General features: G+C 47.2%; 2 protein-coding genes across 2 annotated transcripts in view; both read left to right on the top strand.

Moving 5' to 3' along the window:
* Positions 1–26,210, top strand: part of LOC132584143 (alveolar macrophage chemotactic factor-like) — a 32,075-nt gene extending 5,865 nt beyond the window's left edge. Inside the window, exon 3 of the mRNA XM_060255946.1 lies at positions 26,165–26,210. Coding sequence (XP_060111929.1) covers positions 26,165–26,188 — 24 coding nt within the window. The 3' untranslated portion in view covers positions 26,189–26,210. The remainder of the gene's footprint in view (positions 1–26,164) is intronic.
* LOC132584550 (alveolar macrophage chemotactic factor-like) lies at positions 4,332–18,436 on the top strand. Its single transcript, XM_060256455.1, has 4 exons — positions 4,332–4,407; positions 7,115–7,241; positions 7,341–7,425; positions 18,347–18,436. The coding sequence occupies exons 1-4, from the start codon at positions 4,332–4,334 to the stop codon at positions 18,434–18,436; spliced, it is 378 nt and encodes a 125-aa protein (XP_060112438.1).
* Positions 26,211–27,105: the final 895 nt, after the last annotated feature.

Raw genomic sequence — 27,105 nt, 5'->3', positions numbered from 1 at the left:
GTCTTTCACTTCACCTCCTATCTGATCTTTTACCTGGTGATGCTGGGGACTGAACTTTCACAGGCAGAACAGATGCTCCACCACTAAGAGTGGCTGATTTGTATGAACAGGGGGTGCATGAGATGCCTTGTTTTTATAATGACACCCCCCCCTCCTTTTTTTTTGTGTGTGCTTTGAAGAAAAGCCACAATCTTGGGGTAATTCTATCTGCAATGTTTTTTTGTTTGATCTTTCAAGGAACAAAGGGCTATTATCATATGCAGAATTACACACTGGAAGCTTATATATATATATATATATATATATATATTAAAAAAATACATAACCAAGTTGATAAAAACGAATATACAGATTGAGCAATCTCCCAAAATACAAATACCTACATTTTAAATCCACTCAATTGCAACTGGGAAGAGTTCAAAGAGCTCTGTCACATCTCCCTGGAAATCATGATGCTCACATTCCAGTGACATTAAAAAATAGTCTGGCAGGCTGCAGTGGAAGCACGTTTGGGTCCTGGTATTTTGCCCCATTGAAACAACAGGTCTGCTCATCTGCTAATGCCTCTTTGTTTTCTATTAGTTGTCTCCTATAGTTTATGTGACAAAACAGAACCTGTGGGCTGATTTGATGTAGTGGTTAAGATCGGTGGACTCTAATCCGGAAAACCAGATTTGATTCCCTACTACTTCGTATGCAGCCAACTGGGTGACCACCTCCTCTTCCTCCCTCTCCTCCCCCCCTCCTCTTCAGCCTTGGTTGTTGAGTTTCAAGGAGGAGTAACACAGTCTTTGAAAAAAATATACATTTATTGTGCTTATATCACAGTTTCTTGGTATTCCATTCATGTTCTATTGGTTTGATTCCCCCTTTCTATTGTTTCACTTTCCATTTTTGACACACATGGCCTGGCCTGACAAGGTCTCATTTATGTGAGATCTGGCCCTCATAACAAATGAGTTTGACACCCCAGCCACTACTCTATCAATGTAACAAAGTATACCATACAATGAAAACAGCCTAATATGACAAATGTTCAATCCTATTTGATTTATAGCCCTTCACAAACACTGCATTTTAAATATTCCATCTAAAGTGTGGAAGTCTCCCTAATGCCCCCCAGACCTAAGTCCCTCGAGCTGGAGGAGGCCGGGTTTCTCTCCTCTCAGGAATTCAATAGTGCAGGGCTTTCCCCCCATTTCCTGTACAGCGCTTTCATTCCCAGCAGCAAAGGACCAGGTGACTGAGCAGGTAAAGAATGCACTTGGGTGTACAGTACTTTCTGCATCTGACGGCTCATGTCCCTTCAGCATCACCTGTTCCCATCTCTCAGACAATCGGTTGTGGGGTACCCTGTTCCCAAACCGGAGGTGGGAGGCAGCAGTAGACCACCTAGAATGAGGATGTGGCTCTAGTATGCCACAGTACTGGATCTGTACCATCATAGGAATGAGAGTCTTAATATCTGCCAGCCATATTATAATAAAAAGCTGATCTTTGCAGGACATAATCCTTCCAAGCCAGTTGCTTGATAGAAATCTGAATTTAGACATTGGGAATCACTGGGTCTGCATGTACTAGCAAAGAATTGTCCCAGGTAAATAACTGGGATTTATGGAGCATCAAAAGACAGCTGCTGTATATTTTATGACCCATGCAGCACACTGCTGCAAAACTTGAGAAACAGATCTCACATAAAGAAGGTGCATTGTGGGTTTATGACACAGACAACCTCTTTTTAATCTGTATGTCTAATCTATGTTACACAGAAGTAATGTTGGGTAACCAGCAGTGCCAAACCAGGAGCTGTGCATTGGCTTTCCCAGAACATCAGAAGAGCAGATAATGAGCTCTGCTGGATGAGATCATGGTCCCACATCCTTCCCACAATGGTCAACTTGGACACCCACAAGCAGAGTCACCTCTTCCCCTTGCTGTCCCCCCGCCCCCGAACACCTAGTATTCAGAGGAACATTATCTCCAAACATGGAGAATCTATGTAACATTCATGGCTAATTCATCTTCTATTAATTGTTTAATTCCTGTTTCAGGCCACCCAGAGTAGTGGCCATCCCCCTATTCTGCAACAGTGAGCTGTTCCAAATTCTAGAATCATTGGCAAGACTGGGCTGCCTTTCAGTATACTTGACACACAATATTCTTGTTGTAAATCTTGCATACAATAAATTCCAACCGGCCTTATTTATCACAATCCCTTTTTAGTGATGCAGCTTGATGGCAAATTAATGCTTCAGTATTGCGCTTGAGGGTGGTGGGAAAAGAATGGTTTTCTTTTAGTACTGCACCTGTCCATTGACGTGCATGTACATTAAGGTGGCATGGAATGTCTGCTGTTTCATGTGCTGCAGCCAGGTTCCTTTTGAACTATCGAATAGACTGCAGGATAATATTGATAGTGCAACTCTTGTTTTGCTTCAAAATTACATTTAGCCAGACCTAACCCATGGCACAGTTAGTTCTTCCCAGCCCCAGGAAAAATGCTACTGGGGGATAGTAGCAGTGTAATAGTTCTATTCCTGCCTCTTCTGGATATCGCTTAAGCTTTCCTTCCTCTCCCATAATACTAGAACTCCTGGAGCTCCCAATGAAACTGATGGGCAGTAGATTCTGGGAGGTCAAATGGAAACCCTTCTTTACTCCACAAGGAATTAATTTGTGAGATTCACTGCCAGGAAAAGGAAAGGTCCCCTGTGCAAGCACCAGTCATTTCCGACTCTGGGGTGACATTGCTTTCACAATGTTTTTATGGCAGACTTTTTACGGGGTGATTTGCCATTGCCTTCCCCAGTCATCTACACTTTCCCCCCAGCAAGCTGGGTACTTGTTTTACTGACCTCGGAAGGAAGGCTGAGTCAACCTCAAGCTGGCTACCTGAAATCCCAGCTTCCGCCAGGGATCAAACTCAGGTTGTGAGCAGAGCTTGGGACTGCAGTACTGCAGCTTTAACACTCTGTGCCAGAGGATGTAGCTATTGCAACAAGCATAGATAGCAAAGATTCAGCAGAGGGAGGTCCATTAATGATCACTAGTCATAAGGATGGAAATTGGGTTGCTAGAATCAGGTTGGGAAACTTCTGGAGTTTTGGGGATGGAGAGAGAGGACAGGGACCTCACTGGGATACAATGCCATAGAGTCCACCTTCCAAAGAATCAATTTTCCCCAAGGGAACTAATCTCTGTAGTCTGGAGATGTTCTGAAATTCTTGGGGATCTCCATTTCTCACCTGGAGACTGGCATCCCTAGATGAAAAGGAACACCCCCCCCCCCCTAGAGAGGCAGGAAACCTTTATGCCCAATTTGTTGGTCCTCCAACAGACAATTGGTTGGCTAATGTGCTTAACAGTGCTGGCAAAGATGGACCACTGGTCTGATCCCGGATGCTTCTTATGTTCATTACAATCTAATGTGCAAGGGTATGCAAGTGTGTGAGGAGGTATCTTTTTCTAGTCACTGGTGATGGCTCTTGCAGCCCTACTCTCAGTGGTGAACCCAAGTCATGTGTAGAATGGCTTTTTGTTTTGACTGAGCATCCAACACATATGTATTTCAGGTAAGGGCTCTCAAACCAACATTTATAGGAAACTTCATGTTAACTTTACTTTTGGAGAAATGTGTTCTACTTACAATTTTGGAGGTTTGGATTGTTCAGAACTGTCACCTTAATTTTGAAAAAAGTTTTTCTCTTTTAGCATAGAACACTCTCCAGCCTCATCCAACAATGCTTTAGGAATGCAAATGACCTCTTTGGCCATAGACAAGGAAATGGTCAGTTCACACCTCCAGCTAGTCAGTTCCTCTTCAGCCTAATAGCACTTTAGAAATGCTAGTAATCTCCCTGGCGAGAGAGAATGAAATGGTCAGTTCAGACCTCCATCTAGAAGCTGACAGCTAGCAGGGAAATGAAAAGAGCTTTTACCTACAAAAGGGTTCCCCCCCCCCCCCCGCTTCACTCACTGTCTCTCCTATTCTAGCAGACATGACAGAATCTGTGGTGGGGCACTGCACCCAAATGCAGCCCCATGGCCATGGGCCTGTTTTCAGCAGTTCTAGCTTCCACACCTGTGACTACTTCCTTTTTGGTTCTGGCCAAGGGCTCCTGACTCTCTCATCCTTCCTTATGTCCTCACACATGTGAGGAAAACCCAACGGGGTGGGGATTGAATGCCACATGTCTTGAGTCCCTGGGTTGGGTGTGACTTCTGTCCGGAATTGCCCCACAGAACCTGGCCTCTGGCAGATTTAAAAAGCCTCAAGGCGGATTGGAGGCATTCAGAGCAGGCTGCTGCACCCTGCACCAGAGGAAGCCAAGATGATAAGCTTGTGCCATCAAGTGTCCCTGATCCTCTTCTTCTCTCTGTTGACTGGGACCATCTTGCAAAGCCGAGGTGAGAGTCAGAGACTGAAGAAACCTTCCTCCCTTTGACCTAGAAGAGACCAAGGAAAGTGTAGGGAGTGTGTGCGAGGAAACAGGACAAGGCGTGAAAAAATCCCTCTCTTTCCCTAGTGCTGTGGCCCTGATCCCCCTGAGTGGTGTTTGCAGCACTGTCTTTTTTTGGAAGGAACACTCCCCCCCCTCCCCATGTCATATGTATTTTGGTTCTGAGAATCAGTAACTGTTTTGAGATCCTGCCAAGGTAAGGTTCCTTTAAGTCCCATTCAAATCAGGAGAACCAAAAGTACATCCTTTGTGTTGGCTGGTGTCCATCATTTTTCAGCATCTAATTTTAAACCCCATATAGGCGTTTAGTACTTTCAAATGATGGGAGGATTTAGTAGTGGCAATCGGAACTGGTTTATGTTCTCTGGAGAACTTCTTAAGAAAACTCCCTGTTGGGGTTGAGGAATCTGTTATTTGTGGGTACTTGTTTTTTTGGACTGCACACCTCATTCTGATGATACCTGTAGAATCAGAGATACAGTTGGCTATCTCTGTAGAGAACCTAGAACACAAAATCACTATTTGGTTATTTAATTTTTTATCTCATTCTTCATCCAGAAAACTCAGGGAGACATCTATAGTTTGCTCTCTCCTCTCTTCATTTTTTTTATCCTGACAGCAACCCTGTGAGGTAGGCTTGGCTGAGAGACACTGACTGGCCCAAGGTCACCCAGTGTGCTTCATGGTTAGTCCTGTACTAGCCTTTACTAGAAAACACTCTTTAAATTATACAGTTGCTTATTACAGGCTGCTGGAGGAGGCGGGCAAAAATTATTTCCTTAAAACGATGTTGCCAAGCTTAGCCACATAGCCCTGGGTTCAGAATTTGAGATGTGTGTGGACTAGTTGGAGTTGTATGGTAGTGAGAGAAGTTCACTTTGCACATTCTTATAAGCGCATCGCTCACTGGCAGCTGTGATTTTAACGCAAGGTTCCTGGTTTGTGCTCCAGCTCGCATTAAATTTTTGGAAACTTTTCAAAATATTGTTATTGTTGTTGTTGTTGCTGCTGTTGTAATTGCCCTATCCCAGCTTCTGCTGGGCTCTGGACAATATACATCAAAAAGGCAGAGCCATAAAGCAAGTGTACAAAACATTCCAATATAATAAAATTAAAATAAAAAGTTAAAGAAGACAGGTTAAAAAGAAGTCCAAAATGGCACCCTAGAAATTACATCCTGATTCTGGACTGTTTGGCCACTTTCTGGGCAGGGGGGGGAGGAAGCACAAGATCAGAATTAGGGGGAGGGAGAAAGGAGACAGTGTCAGCCACAGTAGGAAGTCAGGGCTTTTTTTTTTAGCAGGAATGCACAGGAACACAGTTCTGGCTGACTTGGTATCAGGGGTGTGGCCTAATATGCAAATGAGTTGCTCCTGGGCTTTTTCTAAAAAAAAGCAACCCTCTGTAGGAAGTAATTGCTGTCTTCAACAGATAGCTTGGTGGAACATCTCTGGCTTACAGGCCCTGAGCAATTGCATAAGATCCCACAGGGCCCTAGTGGTATTAGAGACAGAATTCCACCATGTTAGGTCTAGGACTGCAAAGGCTCTTGCCCTGGTCGAGGATAGCTGGACATCTTTGGGTCTAGGGATCACCAGCAGGTTGTTTTCTGCAGAATGTAAAGCTCTCTTGGGGACATACCAGAGGAGGCGGTCCCACGGATATGTTGGTCTCAGATTGTTCAAGGCCTTAAAGCTCAAAACAAAGATCTTGAATTTGGCTGGGTACTCCACTGGAAGCCTATGTAGCTGGCGCAGCACAGGTTGATTATGTGCCATACTCATAAAAGACGAAACCTGAGACACTCTTCAATTGACTAACAAATGTGACATGTCAAAGGAAGAAGAGATTTACATTGGAGGAATCTCAAGGGGAAAGTCCAAATGTTTAGCAGCATTCTGGAGCTGAATGGGGAGGGCTGTATTGAAAGGGAAAATCCCCTTAATTTTTCTTGATTTGAATTGCAATCATTAGAAAGTTATAATGCTGCATTGATTAGCATAGAATGACTTCCTCGGAACTAGGGTTGCCAAGTCCAATTCAAGAAATATCTGGGGACTTTGGGGGTGGAGCCAGGAGACATTAGGGGTGGAGCCAAGATCAAGGCTGTGACAAGCATAATTGAACTCCGAAGGGAGTTCTGGCCATCACATTTAAAAGGACGGCACACCTTTTCAATGCCTTCCTTCCATAGGAAATAATGAAGGATAGGGGCACCTTCTTTTGGGGCTCATAGAATTGGACAACCCGGTCCAATCTTTTTGAAACTTGGGGGGGGGGTATTTTGGGGAGAGGCACTAGATGCTATACTGAAAATTTGGTGCCTCTACCCCCCAAAACAGCCCCCCCAGAGCCCCAGATACCCACGGATCAATTCTCCATGATTTTCTATGGGAATAAATCTCCATAGGGAATAGCAGAGTTCCCAGCAGACATTTCCCTCCCCTCCCCCCCCCCCGCTTTCTGACGACCCTGAAGCGGGGGAAGGGCCTCCAAACCGGGGGATCCCCTGCCCCCACCTGGGGATTGGCAACCCTACTCGGAACTCTTCTGGGGCTCTTAGCTATGTCAGCAGGTTCTCAAGGCTTTATGTTTTGGAAAAACGGAGGTTTGGATTAGGCACTCACTGAGGTAGCTGTTCTTTTCTTTCACAGCTGTATCCCTATCCGGGGAACTGCGCTGCCAGTGTGTTGAGTTGTTTTCAGGCAGGATCCCCATAAAACTCCTTGCCCGACTAAATCTCTACCCTGCGGGACCTCACTGTGCCAACACCGAAGTCATGTAAGTGGGGCCTGGCTTCTGTGCTTCCTTTTCTTGTTGCTTTTGGGAGCAGCTGAGCCCTTTGCTTATCTAGTTGCATTTCTTTGTGTTCTCTAACAGAGCCACCACCACAGATGGGAAAGAGGTCTGTCTGGACCCTGAGGTACCTTGGGTCAAGGTGGCTATCGAAAGGATTCATGAAAAGGTATGCAGAGCAGATGTTGAGTGGGCTTCAGAATGACTTCATATGAAGAAGACTTGAAGATGTCTTTTAGGATTACAAGTTTTTGCATAGTAATGAGGGGGCTTTTTAGTCATTTTAGGACTGCACTTTTATTTAGGAAGGAAAGTCCTGGATCTTATCCATCAAAGTATTTGGATATTCCAATAAAAGGATCTGGATAATATAACAGGATCCCGTAGTAGTAGGGGTATACCATCAGTAGATATTGGCAAACCCTATGTGGCAGAAGAGTATCTTGATCTGTGTTTTTTCTTCCCACCAAGAGAGAAGGGGTCAAGAGAGCCAGTTTTGTGCAGCGATTAAGAGTGGCAGACTGTAATCTGGTGAACTGGGTTTGATTCCTCATTCCTCCACATGCAGCTAGCTTGGTGGCCTTGGGTCAGTCACAGCTCTCAGAGTTCTTTCTGCTCCACCTACCTCATAGTGTGTCTGTTGTAGGGAGAGGAAGGTTAGGTGATTGTAATCTGCTCTGAGACTCTTTTAGGTAGTGAGGTATAAAATCAACCCTCCTCCTTGTGGGAAACAAAAAACAGATCAAGACACTCTGCACCACATACTTCATTTATACCCCGCCTTTCTCCCCAAAGCAGCGTTTGTCATTCTCCTCTCCTCCATTTTCTCCTCACAACAACCCTGTGAGGGAGGTTAGGCTGAGAGGATGTGATTGACGCAAGGTCACTCAGCAAGATTTGAACCTGTCTCTCAAATCCTAGTCCAGCACTCTTGCGTGTTGGTACTGCATGAGGGAGAATTTAAGACTTGCCACCCCCCCACCGGTCTCATTTCCTAATTGTGCACAGGCAAAATAAGAGGCAATGCAGATTAACAGTTAGGCCTAGTGCACAGCAAGAATACCTGTTACAGGTACCGAGAGATCTATAAAAACTAGTGATAACTTTTCATTGAGGCTGGATGAAAGTGCATTGTACAGAAAGAACAAAGGTTGATGAGGCTTTGCAGTTTTTAATATTTCTCACATGCAATACTGTAATCTGTTGCCTTGAAGAATAAAGGAGACAACCAGCCATGAAGGAAGCAACCGAACGAGGATGAATCACCCAGCAGTGATGTCAACATGTCAGGCATGTTGCATGGAAAATGCTCTAGCAACTTGATTGAACCCTACAGCTTCCAGCAAGCCAACATGTTGGATGATTTCTGCAGCCCAGGCCTTGGTTTTACTGTGCAGGTTTGGGTGGCATTTGGCACAACTCACAAGCCCTTAAATGTGCTGAAACTTGACCAGGGAGAGCCAGCATGATGCAGTGGCTAAAGGGTCAGACTGGGATCTGGGAAATCCACGTTCAAATCCCCACCTGTGCCTTGGAAGCCTGCTGGGTGACTTTGGGTCACTTACACACTCTCAGTTGAGCTGAACACAGGGTTGTTGTAAGGATAAAATGGAAGAGAGGAGGATGATGTAAGCTGTTTTGGGTTCCCGTTGGGGTGGGATAGAAAAAATTGAATTGTGGATTGTGTGCCCTATCAAAATGGTGAAACACTGGTTTATACATAAGTAAACACTTGAAGCAGCCTTAGATGGGAGTTAGACCCTTGGCAGACCAAGGTCCATGTTGTCTACTCTTCACTGTGACTCTCCAGGGTCTCTCAGCTGGAGGTCTTTCACTTCACCTCCTATCTGATCTTTTACTAGGTAATCCTGGGGATTGAACTTTCACAGGCAGAACAGATGCTCCACAACTTAGAGCGGTTGATTTACATGAACAGTGGAGGAGTGAAGGTGCATGAGATGCCTTGTTTTTATAATGAGGAAATACACCTCTCCACACACACACATTTTTTGTGCTTTGAAGAGAAGCCACAATCTTGGGCTAATTCTATCTATATGGTTTTGGGTTTTTTTTGTCTAATCCTCCAAGAAGCAATGGGCTATTATCATTTAGTGTATGGCAGAATGACACATAGAAAGCATATAATAATATAAAATGCATAACCAAATTGATAAAATGAATATACAGACAGACTGAGCAATCCCCCCCCCCCCATATACAAGTATCTAAATTTTCAATCCACTCAGTCGCAGCTGGGGAGAGTTCAACATCTCCCTGGGTAGAATGATGCTTGCATTCCTGTGACCAATGAAAAATGGTTTGGAGGGCTGCACTGCAAGCACATTTGGGTCTTGCTATTTTGCCCATTTAAACAACAGGTCTGCACATGTATTCTATTAGCTGTCTTCCAGTTTGGTGTAGTGATTTGGTGCAAGTTTGGTGTAATGGTTAAGTGTGCAGACATTTATCTGGGAGAACTGGGTTTGATTCTCCACTCTTCCACTTGCAGCTGCTGAAATGACTTTGGGTCAGCCATAGCTCTCACAGAGATTGTCCTTGAAAGGGCAGATTCTGGAAGAGCTCTCTCAGCCCCACCTACCTCACAGGATGTTTGTTGTGGGGGAGGAAGATAAAGGAGATTGTGAGCCGCTCTGAGACTCTTAGATTCAGAGTGGAGGGCAGAATATAAATCCAATGTTGTTGTCGTCATCTTCTTCCTCCTCCTCCTCCTCTTCCATACTGTTTGTGACAAGTCAGATTCAGCCCCCAGAATATCTTTGCTCCCAATGTTTTTTTACTGCACACCCCTAATTCCAAGGGGGTCTCCTATCCAAGTGCTCGCCAGATTTCTGAGATCTGATGAAAATGGGCTTGCTTGGGCTATCCACATTCTGGCATGCCTTCACATGTTCTTGATCAGCACATGAAGCAACTTATGTACAAAAGCTTGCAATGCCTACCCATTTCATGTTTTCCCTGGGTCCTGGGCTCAGAACATTGACCATGAGATTTCTGTTGTGCATGTCAATAAGTCAAAAATTGGTCTTCAGCTTACAGACACACATCTGAACAGCATACTCAAGATTTTGATGCGATAATTCAGAGCAAGTGGTGTCAGTTATCAGAGACCATTAAACAAATGAAATATTGCAAGAGTACTGATGTTTTAAGCATGTTTTTATTTTAAGTAAAAAAATAATCTTTAACTGAGTTTGTGTGCTTTATAAAGTTCATATCTCCGCTACCTGGCATCATGTTTTATGACACACATGGCCAGGCCTGACAAAGTCTCATTTATCTTAGATTTGGCACTCATAACAAATTGGTTTGACACCCCAACGACTACACTACCAAGGTAATCCAATAAACCACACAGTGAAAACTGTATATTCTGACAAATGTTCAGTCCTATTTCATTTATAAATCCCCCTTCCACAAAAATTACATTTTAAATATTCTGCTAAAAGCCCCTCAGACTTCGCTGCCTGGAACTGGAGGAGGCCAGATTTTTCTCCTCTCAGGCATTCAATAGCTTAGGGATTGCTTTCCCCCTTTTTCCTGTGTGGTGCATCCATTCTCAGTGGCAAGGGACCAAGTGACTGAACAGGCAAAGAATGCACTTTGGTGGATAGTACTTTCTGTATCTATATCCTTTCAGTATCACCACTTTTTGTCCACCTCCCAGTCCCAGACAATCAGTTGTGAGGTACCCTATTCCCAAACTGGGGGTGGGAAGCAGTGACAGACTCTCCAGAATGAGATGTGGCTCTAACATGCCACAGCACTGAATTTTTCAATAAGAACATAAGAGAAGCCATGTTGGATCAGGCCAATGGCCCATCCAGTCCAAAACTCTGTGTCACACAGTGGTCAATATATATACATAAATATACATACATACATACACACACACACACACACACACATACACACACACTGTGGCTAATAGCCACTGATGGACCTCTGTTCCATATTTTTATCTAACCCCCTCTTGAAGCTGGCTATGCTTGTAGCCGCCACCACCTCCTGTGGCAGTAAATTCCACATGTTAATCACCCTTTGGGTGAAGAAGTACTTCCTTCTATCCTTTTTAACCTGACTGCTCAACAATTTCATTGAATGCCCACGAATTCTTGTATTGTGAGAAAGGGAGAAAAGTACTTCTTTCTCTACTTTCTCCATCCCATGCATAATCTTGTAAACCTCTATCATGTCACCCTGCAGTCGACGTTTCTCCAAGCTAAAGAGCCCCAAGGGTTTTAACCTTTCTTCATAGGAAAAATGTTCCAACCCTTTAATCATTCTAATTGCCCTTTTCTGGACTTTTTCCAATGCTATAATATCCTTTTTGAGGTGCGGTGACCAGAATTGTACACAGTATTCCAAATGAGACCGCACCATCGATTTATACAGGGGCATTATGATACTGGCTGATTTGTTTTCAATTCCCTTCCTAATAATTCCCAGCATGGCATTGGCCTTTTTTATTGCAATCGCACACTGTCTTGACATTTTCAGTGAGTTATCTACCACGACCCCAAGATCTCTCTCTTGGTCAGATTTGAATGAAAGATTACATATTTTTGTCAGGAGAGCCACAAGTTCAACTTTGAGTTCTTTCAGAACTCTTGGATGTATGCCATCCGGAACTGGTGACTTATTAGTTTTTATTTCGTACATCAGTTGTAGGACCTCCTCTTTTGTCACCTCAATCTGACTCAGGTCTTTCAACCCCCCTTCCAAAAAAAGTGGTTTGACTGTATTTACCTTTCCTTTCAGTTTCCTCTTCACATGCCTCCGCATCTCAGAGAATTTACCCCTTTTAAAGTTAAATGTCTTTCGGGGCAACTCCCTATTTATACAAATAGTGAAATCAATAACGTTATGGTCACTGCTCCCAAGCGGTGTGATCACTTTTACATCTCTCAGGTCTTGGGCACTACTTAGGACCAAATCCAGGATCGCCCCATCCCTGGTAGGTTATGTGACTATCTGCTCCATAGCACAGTCATTGAGAGCTTCTAGAAACTCAGTCTCTTTCTCTCGATCAGAACACATATTGACCCAATCAAACTGCGGGTAGTTAAAATCACCTATGACGACAAAGTTTTTTTGACTAGCCACCATCTTTAAGCCTTCCATCATATTATAGTCGTCCTCTGTCTTTTGATTTGGTGGGTGATAACAAACTCCCATAGTTAAATTGCCTTTTGGGCCCTCTATTTCAACTCAAAGCATTTCTATAAGGGAGTCCAATTCTCTGACCTCTGTCTTACTGGACCATATGCCCTCTCTGACATACAGAGCCACCCCACCTCCAACTCTTCCCTTCCTATCCTTCTGGTATAACTTATATCCAGGAATCACCGTGTCCCACTGATTCTCCTCATTCCATCAAGTTTCTGAAATTCCCACAATGTCTATGTTTTCCCCCAACACTAAACATTCCAACTCATCAATTTTACTTCAAAGACTTCTAACATTTGCGTACAAAGAAGCATTTCTCCTCACATGCCTCAGCATCTCAGAGAATCTCAGAGAATTTACCCCTTTTAAAGTTAAACGTCTTGTGCCGGTCTTTTGGGGCAACTCCCTATTTATACAAATAGTGAAATCAATAACGTTATGGTCACTGCTCCCAAGCGGTGCGATCACTTTTACATCTCTCACCAGGTCTTGGGCATTACTTAGGACCAAATCCAGGATCGCCCCACCCCTGGTAGGTTCTGTGGCCATCTGCTCCATAGCACAGCCATTGAGAGCGTCTAGAAACTCAGTCTCTTTCTCTCGACCAGAACACATATTGACCCAATCAATCTGCGAGTAGTTAAAATCACCTATGATGACACAGTTTTTTCATCTAGCCACCATCTTTAAGCCTTCCATCATATTATAGTCGTCCTCTGTCTTTTGATTTGGTGGGCGATAACAAAATCCCATAGTTAAATTGCCTTTTGGGCCCTCTATTTCAACCCAAAGCATTTCTATAAGGGAGTCTAATTCTCTGACCTCAGTCTTACTGGACCGTATGCCCTCTCTGACGTACAGAGCCACTCCACCTCCAACCTTCCCTCCCTATCCTTCCGGTATAACTTATATCCAGGAATCACCGTGTCCCACTGATTCTCCTCATTCCACCAAGTTTCTGAAATTCCCACAATGTCTATGTTTTCCCCTAACACTAAACATTCCAACTCATCAATTTTACTTCGAAGACTTCTAGCATTTGCGTACAAAGAAGCATTTCCTCTTCACATGCCTCAGCATCTCAGAGAATTTACCCCTTTTTAAGTTAAACGTCTTGTGCCCGTCTTTTGGGGCAACTCCCTATTTATACAAATAGTGAAATCAATAACATTATGGTCACTGCTCCCAAGCGGCGCGATCACTTTTACATCTCTCACCAGGTCTTGGGCATTACTTAGGACCAAATCCAGGATCGCCCCACCCCTGGTAGGTTCTGTGACCATCTGCTCCATAGCACAGCCATTGAGAGCGTCTAGAAACTCAGTCTCTTTCTCTCGACCAGAACACATATTGACCCAATCAATCTGAGGGTAGTTAAAATCACCTATGACAACAAAGTTTTTTCATCTAGCCACCATCTTTAAGCCTTCCATCATATTATAGTCGTCCTCTGTCTTTTGATTTGGTGGGCGATAACAAACTCCCATAGTTAAATTTCCTTTTGGGCCCTCTATTTCAACTCAAAGATTTCTATAAGGGAGTCTAATTCTCTTTCCTCAGTCTTACTGGACAGTATACCCTCTCTGACATACAGAGCCACCCCACCTCCACCCCTTCCCTCCCTATCCTTCCGGTATAACTTATATCCAGCATTTCTATAAGGGAGTCCAATTCTCTGACCTCAGTCTTACTGGACCGTATATCCTCTCTGACATACAGAGCCACCCCACCTCCAACTCTTCCCTCCTTATCCTTCTGGTATAACTTATATCCAGGAATCACCGTGTCCCACTGATTCTCCTCATTCCATCAAGTTTCTGAAATTCCCACAATGTCTATGTTTTCCCCCAACACTAAACATTCCAACTCACCAATTTTACTTCGAAGACTTCTAGCATTTGCGTACAAACATCTATAATTTCCCAGGAAAGCTAGGCCCGCCACCTTCTTCCTGCCGCCTGGAGACTCTGGCAGGCAGTCCATTTTGTTTGTCACCGTCTCAGTGGACAACTCTATTCCATTACCCCGTAGAACAGTATCAGCTAACCCTTCATCTCTTTGGGATGAGTCTTCCCGAACCAGAGACATTTAATCTCCTGTTGGCTTTCCCCCTAGATTTAGTTTAAAAGTTTTTGATTTTAAGCGGCAGCAGCCTGGTTCCATCCAGGGACAAGTGGAGACAGTCTTTTTTGTACAGCTCCCGCTTGTTCCAGAAAGCAGACCTGTGCCTAACAAACTTAAACCCTTCCTCCTTGCACCATTGTCTCATACACACATTGAGACTTCTAATTTGTGCCTGTCTCTCCAGCCCTGCATGTGGAACAGGTAGCACTTCCGAGAAGGCTACCTTGGCGGTCCTGGCCTTAAGTCTCCCACCAAGCAGCCTAAATTTTTTCTCCAGGACCTCACAACTGCATTTCCCCACATCGCTGGTGCCAACATGCACCAAGACTACCAGTTCCTCCCCAGCACTGTCTATCAGCCTATCTACTACACGCGTAATGTCCGCTTTCTTCGCACCAGGCAGGCAAGTCACCATACGATCAATACGCGGTTTTGCCACCCAGCTTTCTACTTGCCTAAGGATCGAATCACCAACTACCAAGACCCTCCCTCTCTCCCCGCCCAGGGATGGTTCCTTGGCACGAACGGATACCCGCTCACCAACCGAAGAAGAGGTCCCTTCTGAGGGCACATTCCCCTTATCCTCAGCCCGGTGCCCTGTTCCCTCTCAACCCTCAGGCTCCCTGGCAGCAACGGGGCTGCAACGTTCAGAGCGGGGCTCAACTAACACGTCCCCGAGAGTCTTCTGCAAGTGCCTAACTGACTGTCTCTGCTTCTTCAGGTCAGTCACCTCAGCTTCAAGGGTACGAACTTGTTCCCTGAGGACCAGGAGCTTCTTGCATCGAGCACACACCCAAGACTTCTGTCCTGTGGGCAGATAGTCATACATGTGACACTCAATGCAAAACACTGGAAAGCTCCCATCCCCCTGCTGGCATTCTACCTTCATGATAGCTTTTTAAAAATATGCAGTCTCCTTTTAAACCATGTTTGTTTATGTGGAGAGTCTACTTACCTTATTGGGAACACAAGGAGTCTGGGTTCCTGGTTCTTACACAGTCCCCAGGCTAGGAGCCACAGGCCAAGAGCCCTTTAGCTCTCGCCCTTCTGCTGCCGCCTCTGGCAAGGCACAACTTAATAATGCAAAGAGGGTGGGCAACACAGCCACTCTAATCAATCAGCCACAATCACCTTCACCTTCAGCCCTTCACACGAACTCAAAAGTTTTCAGCAATTCCCCAGCTGCCAAGGTCTCTGCAATGTGCTCCGTCTCTGGCAAGGCACAGCTTAATAATGCAAAGAGGGTGGGCAACACAGCCACTCTAATCAATCAGCCACAATCACCTTCATCTTCAGCCCTTCACACGAATGCAAAAGTTTTCAGCAATTCCCCAGCTGAAATTGGGGAAAGCAGTTGAAGCAGTTGAACAAAGCAGGAGTCAAGTGTACCTTTAAGACTGTAGTGTATGGCAATAATACACTATTACGTTATTACGTTAGGACGCCAAGGCATTAGCCATAGCTGCGCGGCCATGCAGCGGAGGTGACTGGGGAAGCCCCAGGCGACTCCGCGCAGTGCGCGAAGTACTCAGCCTATCACCATCAGTGGCGGGAAGTTTAACTGGCCGGGATTGGACTGGCCGGCCTGGGAGGTGGTTCCGGGTGATGTATATAAGTGGGACCCGGCCCGCGTGTTCTTTTTCTTGTGATGTGCCACCAATAAAGCATGTTGCCCTATCATCGTCTCCAGCTTCGGTACATTACAGTGGCGACGAAGGTGGGATGCTAGCCGTGTAACCGGCCTACATCGGAGACTCAAGGGCAGCCCACAGGCAATGACCGCCGCCGCCACAGCCACCATGGCTAGCCAGAGCGGAACCACCGGTCACGTTGAGGCGTTCAACCCCTTGAATCCAGAGGGCTGGGAGTCCTACTTGGAATGGGTTGAGTGCTACCTGAGGGCCAACCAAATTACAGAGGACAGTATGAAGAGGGACGTTCTCCTGAGCGTCTGCGGGGCGGCCACGTTCGAGATCGCCAAGGGTCTCTCGGCTCCCGCAAGAATCACGGAGAAGTCCTACGAGGAAATCGTCAGACTCCTCACCAGCCACTTCTTGCCTCAACCCTCAAGAGTGGCCCACCGTTTCCTCTTCCACCAGAGGGACCAGGCAGTAGGGGAATCGGCCGCTGACTACCTGGCGGCCCTCCGCCAGATTGCAGGCAACTGCAGCTTCGCACAGCTGGAGGAGACCCTGGCGGACCGATTCACGTGGGGCCTAGGAGACGAGAGGCTCCAACAGAAGCTCTTCACGAAGGAAGAGCTCACCCTCCAGATCGCCTTCAGTGAAGCCGTGGCATTCGAAAGGACCACGAGGACCTTCCCCAAGGCGAGAGCCGACACGGTCCATCAAGAGGAGCTGGACCCCGACCGACAGGAAGAAGGAGAAGCGTGCCAGCTGCGCCACCCCGCCGGGGCAACCACCCGAGCGCCACCGCAACCCCGGACGTCGGAGAGGCCGCCCACAATGAAGTGCACCAGCTGCGGCGACCCCCACGAACGAAGGGACTGCCAGTACCGGAACTGGGACTGCCGGAGCTGCGGGAAGACTGGCCACATCGCGCGGGCTTGCCAAGCCAAGTCCAGCCGCAGGAGACCGACCACTCATCACGAGTCAGCGGAGACCCACACGACAGCATCCACCAGTCTACAGGTACTGAACTTGCCCCTCGCCACCCCCGACAAGGTCAAAATGGTGGTCCTCATCGAAGGGGCACCATGCATCATGGAAGTGGACTCGGGTTCCTCTATTTCCATAATTGTGGAGGAAACCCTGAGGAAACTGTGCCCCCGCCACCGGCTCCAACTGAGGCCAGCGGACTTTATCCTGCGGGACTTTCAAAAAAACCCGGTGCACATCGTGGGGTGGGCCCGGGTGCAAGTGGAGAGAGGGGCTTTCCGGGGACCACTGGACATCCTGGTGGTCAAGCGCCAGGGGGTTCGGGGAGGTATGCCGCGAGTTCCCTGGCGTGTTTGATGGGTCCCTGGGGAGCTACAAAGGGCCAGCCATCTCCCTACCGCTGGACCCCACAGTCAGACCGATTCGGCTTAAGGCTAGGCGGGTCCCGTTCGCCTTGAAACCCAAAATCGAGGCAGAACTGGACCGCCTCACAGCCCAAGGGGTCCTGGAACCAGTTGATTATGCCACCTGGGAAACTCCCATAGTGACCCCTATGAAGCCCAACGGGGAGGTGCGGATATGTGCAGACTACGTGCACAATAAACAAGGCATTACAGGACAATCCCTACCCCATACCGGTGGTCAGCCACGTATTGGTGGCCTTAGCTGGGTCCAAGATATTCGGGAAGCTGGATCTGGCTCAAGCCTACCAACAGCTCCCAGTAGACGCCAAAACGGCCGAAGCCCAGGCAATAGTGACCCACAGGGGGGCCTTCAGGGTGAGGAGGCTGCAGTTTGGGGTCAGTGTAGCTTCGGGGATTTTCCAGAGCATAATGGACTCTCTTCTCAAAGGGATCCCCGGAGTTCAACCATTTTTCGACGATGTTTTAATCGCCGCCCCGGACCCAGAGGAGTTCAGCAACCGCCTAAGAGACGTACTCTGCCAGTTCCAAGCGGCGGGGCTTAAGGTCAAGAGGGAGAAATGCTTGCTAGGGGTGCCGCGGGTGGAATTTCTGGGGTTCGCCGTGGACGCCGCGGGAATCCACCCAACGGAGGACAAGACCCGAGCCATCGTGCAAGCCCCGGCCCCCACATGCAAGGCGGAGCTACAAAGCTTCCTAGGATTGCTCAACTTCTATCATTCGTTCCTGCCCCATAAAGCAGCCAACGCGGAACCACTCCACCGGCTGCTGGACAAACAAGCCCCTTGGGAATGGGGCAAGCGACAAGCCGCCGCGTTCCAGGCAGTGAAAGACATCCTTGTCTCAAACGCAGTGCTCCACCATTTTGACGAGAGCCTCCCTGTGATCCTGGCTTGCGATGTTTTGCCATATGGGGTGGGCGCAGTCCTGGGGCACCAACTCCCGGACGGGAGGGAGGTTCCTGTGGCGTATTACTCCCGAACACTAACACCGGCGGAGCGTAATTACGCTCAAATAGACAAAGAGGCTCTGGCAATCGTAGCGGGGGTCCACAAGTTCAATGATTATTTGTATGGGAGGAGGTTCACCATAGCCACAGACCACAAGCCACTCTTGGGTCTGTTAGCCCCGGACCACCAAACCCCACAAATCCTATCGCAGTGCGTGTTGAGGTGGAACCAATTCCTTAACTCATACACGTACACCTTGGTCCACTGGCCCAGCAAGGCAATGGGCCACGCGAACACGCTCAGCTGTTTGCCACTACCCGCCCTGGACCCAAACCCAGCCCCGGCCCACCATGTTATGTTAGTCGAAACACTCCCGGAACAGCTCCTACACGCGGCTGAGGTTGCAAAAGCCATGGCGAAGAATAAAACACTGGTGAGGGTTCTCGACTGGGTGGTTAGGGGGTGGCCGGATGGGAAGATGGGGGAAGAGTTCAAGCCATAAGGAGGGAGGAACTCGCCGCTCACAAAAGGTGCCTCTTGTGGGGAAGCAGGGTGGTGGTTCCCCTCCCGCACGAAACCCACCCAGGAATAGTAAGAATGAAAGCCCTAGCGCGGAGCTATGTCTGGTGGCCGGGGATGGACGAGGAGATAGAGAACTGGGTTCGGAGGTGTAGCGTGTGCCAGGAATCTCAACCCAAACTGCCCAGCGCCCCCACCACAAGATGGGAAACCAACCGAAAACCATGGTCGAGGCTGCACATAGACGTCGCGGGCCCCTTCCAGGGTCAGATATTCTTGATTGTGGTGGATGCCTACACCAAGTGGCTGGAGGTCATTCCAGTAGCGTCCACCTCCTCGGCAGCCACAATCAGAGCACTGCGCAGAACCCGGAGCACACATGGCATCCCAGACACAATAGTGTCAGATAACAGGACGGCTTTTACCTCTGGGGAATTCCAGGCGTTCCTCCAGAGGTACCTAATCAAACACATACGGTCCGCCCCATTCCACCCGGCCACCAACGGCCAGGCGGAGCGCATGGTGCGCACCACTAAGGAGGCCCTGGGTCGGATCGTGCAGGGCGATTGGGACCACCAGCTAGCCGCCTTCCTGTTTGATAACAGGGTAATCCCCAACCCAGTCACGGGGGTTAGCCCGGCGGAGCTCCTCATGGGGCGCAAGCTCACCACAAGGTTGGACAGGATGCACCCTGACAGAGCCTCGGACGTCTGCGGGTCCCCCGAGATCAGGGATGCAGCCAGGGGTTTCTTTGCGTGGGATCCGTTGTTCGCCAGGAACTACGCGAAGGGCCCGGAATGGGTTGCGGGGTGAGTGCTGCGCGTAGTAGGGTCCCGCCATTATGATGTGTCAACGGAGGGGGGCCAGATTCTAAGACGGCACATTGATCAGGTGCACCGCCGCACCCTGCCGGAGGAACCCACAGAGGCAGTGGAAGCGAGGCCCAGGGATAAGCCAACCACGGGCCGGCTGGAAGCGGCCGCACCAGAGCCGATCCTGGCCGCACACAATTCCCCGGGACCGGCAGAACCAGGGCACCCAGTGGAACCAGAGCACCCAGCGGAACCAGTCCCACAGCCACCAGAGGCGTCACTCCCGGGGGAGACTCCCGCTACGGAAGCCGCTCCAACACCACAAGCAGCCCCTAGGCGATCAACCCGGGAGCGCCGGGCTCCTGCCTACCTACAGGATTTTGTACATTAACCAGGGGGGGAGGAGTGTAGTGTATGGCAATAATACACTATTACGTTAGGACGCCAAGGCGTTAGCCATAGCTGCGCGGCCATGCAGCGGAGGTGACTGGGGAAGGAAGCATTAATATCATTAATTCATAAAGAAGGATCAGACTCAACAGAAATAAGAAATTATAGACCAATTTCCTTACTAAACATAGATTACAAAATTTATGTGACTATTTTGTCAAACAGATTGAAAAAAATTATACCAGATATTATAGAAGAAGATCAGACAGGCTTCATTCCCGGAAGAGTGATGAGACAAAATTTAAGAATTATACTGAATGTGTTGGAATACTATAAAGAGCATCCAGAAAAACAATTTGCAGCGTTTACTTTGGATGCTGAAAAAGCATTTGATAATGTAAATTGGAAATTTATCTTAAAGACCTTAAATTCAATTGGATGTGGAGATGGATTTGTGAAAGTAATAAAGACTATATATACTAACCAAAAAGCAAGGATTAATATTAATGGATCCGTTTCAAAACAGATAAGAATAGAACAAGGCACGAGGCAAGGCTGTCCGCTTTCTCCTTTGCTCTTCATATTATCATTAGAACCTTTCTTAAATGTGATAAGAGAAGATCAGGAGATCACGGGAGTTAAAGTGAAAAAAGAAATTTATAAAACACAAGCGTTCGCAGATGATGTTTTGCTTACCCTTGAAGATCCTAACAATTCGATTGAAAATTTTAAAAGAAGATTAGAACAATACAGGGAAGTGGCAGGGTTTAAAGTAAATTATCAGAAAACTAAACTTATTACTAAAAATATGACAAAAGATCAGATTGCGGAATTGGGATCAAAATTGGGGATTTTCCTACGAGAAGACAGTTAGATATTTTGGCATTCACCTAACTGCGGATTTGAAAACTTTATTAAGAGATAACTATGAAAAAATATTAAAAGATATAAGAGCTGATTTAGAAAGGTGGTGCGATATGCAAATCTCGTTATTAGGAAGAGTCACCTCGGTAAAAATGAACATCCTACCTAGGGTATTATTTCTGTTTCAAATGATTCCAATCTCAATTCCCCAGAGCTTTTTCCAACAACTTAACAAATTAGTGACAAAATTCATTTGGCAGAATAAAAAACCAAGGATCAAATTAAAGGTTATGCAAGATTCTAAGCAAAGAGGAGGATTTGCGCTTCCGAACTGGCAGATGTATTACAAAGCATGTGCCTTGACTTGGGTGAGAGATTGGCTACTATTAAAAAATAAAAAAGTGTTAATTTTGGAAGGTGCTGACTTGACAAGAGGATGGTACTCTTACATTTGGTATAGCCCTCCAGCAAAGGATAGCAAATTTCTCAGACATGAAATAAGAAGAGCGCTTTTTAAAGCTTGGTGGGAAATAAAAATGTTGATATATAGATATACACCTAAATGGCTCTTGCCGGTGGAAGCGGCTTTACACCCAAATCTTTACTTTTGAGAGGAAAGCTATACATATGAATGTTTATTAGACTCGAAAGGAGAATTAAAAATTGAGGAATATTCTAAATTAGACTGGTGGTTAAAGGTACAAATAAGATCCAGGTATAAATCCGATAAAGAAAAAGGCTTCTCGAACAGAGTTAACGAATTTGATGCAATTATTTTTGAGTCAGATCGGAAATTAGTCTCTAGAATTTATAACTGGTTACTAGAATATAAAATGCAGGATGAAGTGGTAAAAGAAGCTTGGGTGCGATGGATGAAAGATTTCGGATACAGTATTGAAATTACCGAATGGGAAAAAATTTGGAAAGAAAATTTGAAATTGACGAAATCTGCTTTATTTAAAGAAAATTTGTACAAATTGATTTATCGCTGGTATTATATCCCAGATAAACTGTCCAGAGCCTATCCAGAGGTTTCAAATAAATGTTGGAAGTGTAACAAAACAAAAGGTTCTCTCTTCCACATATGGTGGCTCTGTGATAGGGCAAAGAAATACTGGATTCAGGTGTCCATATGGATTCAAAAGATATTAAAAAAACAAATCCCCCATCTACCCGAACTTTACTTATTAAATGTCTGTAAAATTGATGTGTCCAAATCGGAAAAAAAGTTCTGCTCCATATACTAACTATTGCCAGAATTCTGTACGCCAGATATTGGAAGACCTATAACATTCCAAATAGGAATGAGTTTATAGTCAAATTAATGGAGACTTTAGAAATGGATCTCTTAACCACGAGGTTGAGAGATGGTAATATTACGGAATGTAATGATACTTGGAAATTGGTGTACGAATGGGTGGAACATTTAAGATTTGAATAGATAGAATAAGATATAACTGTTAGAAAGTTATCTATACGTTCCTTTGTAAATGGTGGTGGGTATGTTGAATTCTCTGAGTATGTATGTTTGGCTATGTTATATGTTGTATGTATAATATAATAAAACAACTTATTTTTCTGGGGGAAAAAAAAAGTCTTGATGTACAACACAGCGAATGCTACAGAGGCGAACAGTGGAAACCTGCTGGTCCCCGGATGTAGCTCACTAATATGCTCCACCAATCAAGATCTGTGGTGGGAAGTTTAACTGGCCAGGATTGGACCTGGCCAGACCGAAGTTTGTTCCGGGGCAGGTATATAATTGGGACCTGGCCCGCGTTTCTCCCTCTTGTGATGTACTCGCCAATAAAGTATGTTGCCTTCAACATGTCTCGTCACTCAGTACATTACAGTGACGACGAGGACGGGATCCTAGCCAGGTAACTCCCCAAGCGGGACTTCGCTGACCTGGCCAGAGACGAGGAAGGCACGCAGTCTAGGGAGACTGAAGCGCCCACTGCCACCACCGCCGCCATGGTGGACCCGAGCGTGACGATGGGCCATCTTGCAGAGTTCGACCCCTCCAACCCCGATAGGTGGGGGACCTACACGGAGCGCGTTGACTGCTACCTACTAGCGACAGGACTGCCCCTATCGCAACGTTGACTGCAGTAACTGTGGAAGAATGGGCCACATAGCACGGGCTTGCCGGGCCAAGGCCACCCGCAGATGCCAGTCCACCAACCATGACTCGACCCATGATTACTCGACCACATTGACTAGCCTGCAGGTAATGAACTTGCAGTGCATCCTGTGGTGGAATCAGTTCCTCAATTCATACACATATGCCCAGGTCCACCGCCCGGGCAAAGCTATGGGATACGCTGACGCCCTCAGCCGCCTGCCACTGCCCTCTATGTGATGCTTATAGAGACTCTACCGGAGAGGCCCCTCCATGCAGCTGAGGTAGATAAGGCCACAGGTAGAGACTGCATCCTCGCCCGTGTTTTAGACTGGGTGAGAAGGGGATGGCCCGAGGGCATACAGGCCGCAGAATTCAGGGCCTTTGCATCATGCAGGGAAGAACTGTCCACACACAAGAGGTGCCTGCTCTGGGAAAGCAGGGTGGTGGTTCCCCCCCCCCCCCACATTGTGGAAACATGTGTTTCGTGTAGAGCTGGAAGCTCTACACGAAACACATTCGGGAATAGTGCGGATGAAGGCTCTGGCACACAGCTATGTATGGTGGCTGGGAATGGACGAAGAGATTGAGGGGTGGGTTCGAAGGTGCCAACCCTGTCAAGAGTTCCAGCCTGATCTGCCTAGGGCCCCTGTCCACCGCTGGGAGTCCAATAGGAGGCCATGGTCCCGGTTACACCTAGACTTTGCAGGGCCATACCAGGGCCAAATATTCTTTATTCTTGTAGATGCATACACCAAGTGGTTGGAAGCTATTCCCGTAGCTTCAACCTCCATGGTGGCGATGGTCAGAGCCTTGTGTAGGGTCTTTTGCACGCATGGGATTTCCAATACCCCCGTCACGGACAATGGGAATGCTTTCACCTCCCAGGAATTCCGGGAGTTCTTGAATAGATACCTAATACAGCACATCTGGTCCGCCCCCTTCCATCCGGCCACCAACGGCCAACCAGAGCGCATGGTGTACACCACGAAAGAGGCCCTGGGGCGCATTGTACAGGGAGATTGGGACCACTGCCTGGCAGCCTTCCTATTTGATAACAGAATCACCCCCAACCCTGTCACCGGGTTAAGCCCTGCTGAGTTACTAATGGGGAGGAAGCTGATCACAAGGGTAGACCGGTTGCATCCCGACCGGGCCACGGACCTCCACAGTTCCCCTGAAACCAGGGAAGCCGCTAGGGGGTTCTTTCCAGGGGATCCAGTGTACGCTAAGAACTTTGCAAGCGGCCCGGAGTGGTTAGCTGCCCGGGTGCTGTGGGTGACCGGGTCCCGCTCCTACGAGGTCTCAACGGAGGGGGGCCAGATCCTTAGGAGGCATATCGACCAGCTGCGTTGCCGCACTTTGTCAGAGGAACCAACAGCAATCGGGGGTGGGGGAGCGGGGGAGAACTGACAGCAACCCCGGAAGCTACCCTGCCCATGCCGGCTGCACCGACTGTACGGGCGGAAGAGCACCACAGTGGTAGGAGTGACCCTCCCAGAGAGAGGACTCCGGAAGAGCAACAACCGGCAGACAGTCCTCTTCTGGTGTCACCCCAACACGGGGAACCCGCCACCCCACCAGCCACGGCAGCTGCTCCAACTCCCCAAATAACCCCGAGGAGGTCGACCAGGGAACGCATGGCACCAGCCTACTTGAAAGACTTTGTATCTTGAACTAGGGGGGGAGGAGTGTTATGTCTTGCATTTAAGTCTTGATGTACAACACAGCGAACGCTACAGAGGCGACCAGTGGAAACCCGCTGGTCCCCGGATGTAGCTCGCTAATATGCTCCGCCAATCAAGATATGTGGCGGGAATTTTAACTGGCCAGGATTGGACCTGGCCAGACGGAGGGTTGTTCCGGGGCAGGTATATAATTGGGACCCGGACCGCGTTTCTCCCTCTTGTGATGTACCCACTAATAAAGTATGTTGCCTTCAACATTTCTCGTCACTCAGTACATTACAAAGAGGGCAAGCTGGCTGTGATCACATGAAACATCACCAGGATGCTGGCAAAGATGGACCACTGGTCTAATCCCGGGTGCCTCTTACATTCATTACAATCCAGTGTTCAAGGGTATGCAGGTGTGCCAGGAGGTATCTTTTTCTAGTGACTGGTGATGGCTCTTGCAGTCCTACTCTCAGTGGTGAATCTAAGTCACGTGTGGAATGGCTATCCTGAATGTCACATTTCCTCTTCCAGGAAGGTCTGTAGCCAGCATTTTCCAGAGGGGGGGGAAGGAGGGGGTAGTTTAGTGCTGTGGAGCTTACTTCTGAGGAAACCTGCTAAGTAGATTGAGCTAGGCAAAGGAATGGAGAAGCTGCTCTTGTTTTGTTTTGGCTGAGCATCTGATTCTTGGTAAGGGCTCGCAAAAAAACATTTATAGGAAACTTCCTATTTGTTTCCTTGTGGGAAACAAAAAAACAGATAAAGATGCTACTGCACCACATACTTCATTTATACCCTGCCTTTGTCCTCAAAGCAGCGGTTGTCATTCTTCTCACAATAACCCTGTGAGGGCGGTTAGGCTGAGAGGATGTGATTGGCACAAGGTCACTCAGCAAGATTTGAACCCGAGTCAGATTCTTGTCTGGCACTCTTAACACGCATTAGTAATGCATGAGGGAGAGTTTAAGTCTTGCCACACACCCCTCCCCCTGGTCTCATTTCCTAATTGTGCTAAGGCAAAATAAGAGCTAATATAGATTAACAGCTAGGCCTAGTGCACAGCAAGAATACCTGTTACAGGTACCAAGAGATCAATACAAAACTAGTGACAATTTTTCGTTGAGGCTGGATGAAAGTGCAAAAAGTGTACAGAAAGAACATATGTTGATGAGGCTTTGCAGTTTCTAATGTTTCTCACATGCAATATTGTAATCTGTTGCCTTGCAGAATAAAGAAAACGACCAGCCATGAAGGAAGCAACTGAATGAGGATGAATCACCCAGAAATGTCGTCAACGTGCCAGGCCTGTTGCATGGGGACGCTCTAGCAACCTGATTAAACCCTACAGCTTTCGGAAAGTCAACATGTTGGATGATTTCTGCAGCCCAGGCCTTGGTTTTACTGTGCAGGTTTGGGTGGCTTTTAGCACAACCAGGCCCAGCGCTGGGGTTTCCAGCACCCAAGGCTGAAATCTGCCCCGTGCCCCTTCTTTTTTTTTCATTTTTTGTGCATGCATAGCACGCATAGCCCCCTCTGTTCTCACCAAGGCTTGCAAAGCCTCAGCATGGGTAGGAAGACAGAGGGCCTCCTCGAGCTTGCCGAGGCTTGCAAAGCCTCCCTAATGCCCCTCAGCTACCTGGAACTGGAGGAGGCCAGATTCGGAGTTATAGGCATTTGGAGTTATTGGGTCTGCATGTACCAGCAAAAAATTGCTCCAGGGAAATAACTAGGATCTGTGGAGCATCGAAAGACAGCTACTGCATATTTTATGACTCATGCAGCACACCACTGTAAAACTTGAAAAACAGATCACACGTAAAGAAGGTGCACTGTGGGTTTATGGCACAGACAATCCATTTTTAATTGGTATGTCTAATCTATGTTACGTGGCAGTAATGTTCCGTAACCAGCTATGCCAAACTAGGAATTGTACATGGGCTTTCCCAGAACTTCAGAAGAGTAGAAAATTAGCTCTGCTGAACCAGACCAAGGTCTAGCATCCTTCCCACAGTGGCCAACTAGTATCTGGGTGACCCACAAAAGGGTCACCTCTTCTCCTTGCTGCCCCCTCCCCAACGCCTAGTATTCAGAGGAACAGTGTCTCCAGATTTGGAGGATCCATATAACCATCATGGCTCATTCATCTTCTAAGAATTGTTTAACTTCCC

Source organism: Heteronotia binoei, chromosome 15 (genome assembly GCF_032191835.1).
Source record: "Heteronotia binoei isolate CCM8104 ecotype False Entrance Well chromosome 15, APGP_CSIRO_Hbin_v1, whole genome shotgun sequence".
Lineage (NCBI taxonomy): Eukaryota > Metazoa > Chordata > Lepidosauria > Squamata > Gekkonidae > Heteronotia > Heteronotia binoei.
Note: the sequence above shows the minus strand (reverse complement) of the source record. Positions and strands in the feature narration are given on the sequence as shown.

Excerpts from the sequence above, each read along its gene's own strand:
- LOC132584550 (XM_060256455.1), top strand. The coding sequence starts at position 4,332 with ATGATAAGCTTGTGCCATCAAGTGTCCCTGATCCTCTTCTTCTCTCTG. Across the intron at positions 7,242-7,340 it reads TGTGCCAACACCGAAGTCAT|AGCCACCACCACAGATGGGA; the intron begins GTAAGTGGGGCC and ends GTTCTCTAACAG. Across the intron at positions 7,426-18,346 it reads TCGAAAGGATTCATGAAAAG|CAGCCAACGCGGAACCACTC; the intron begins GTATGCAGAGCA and ends TGCCCCATAAAG.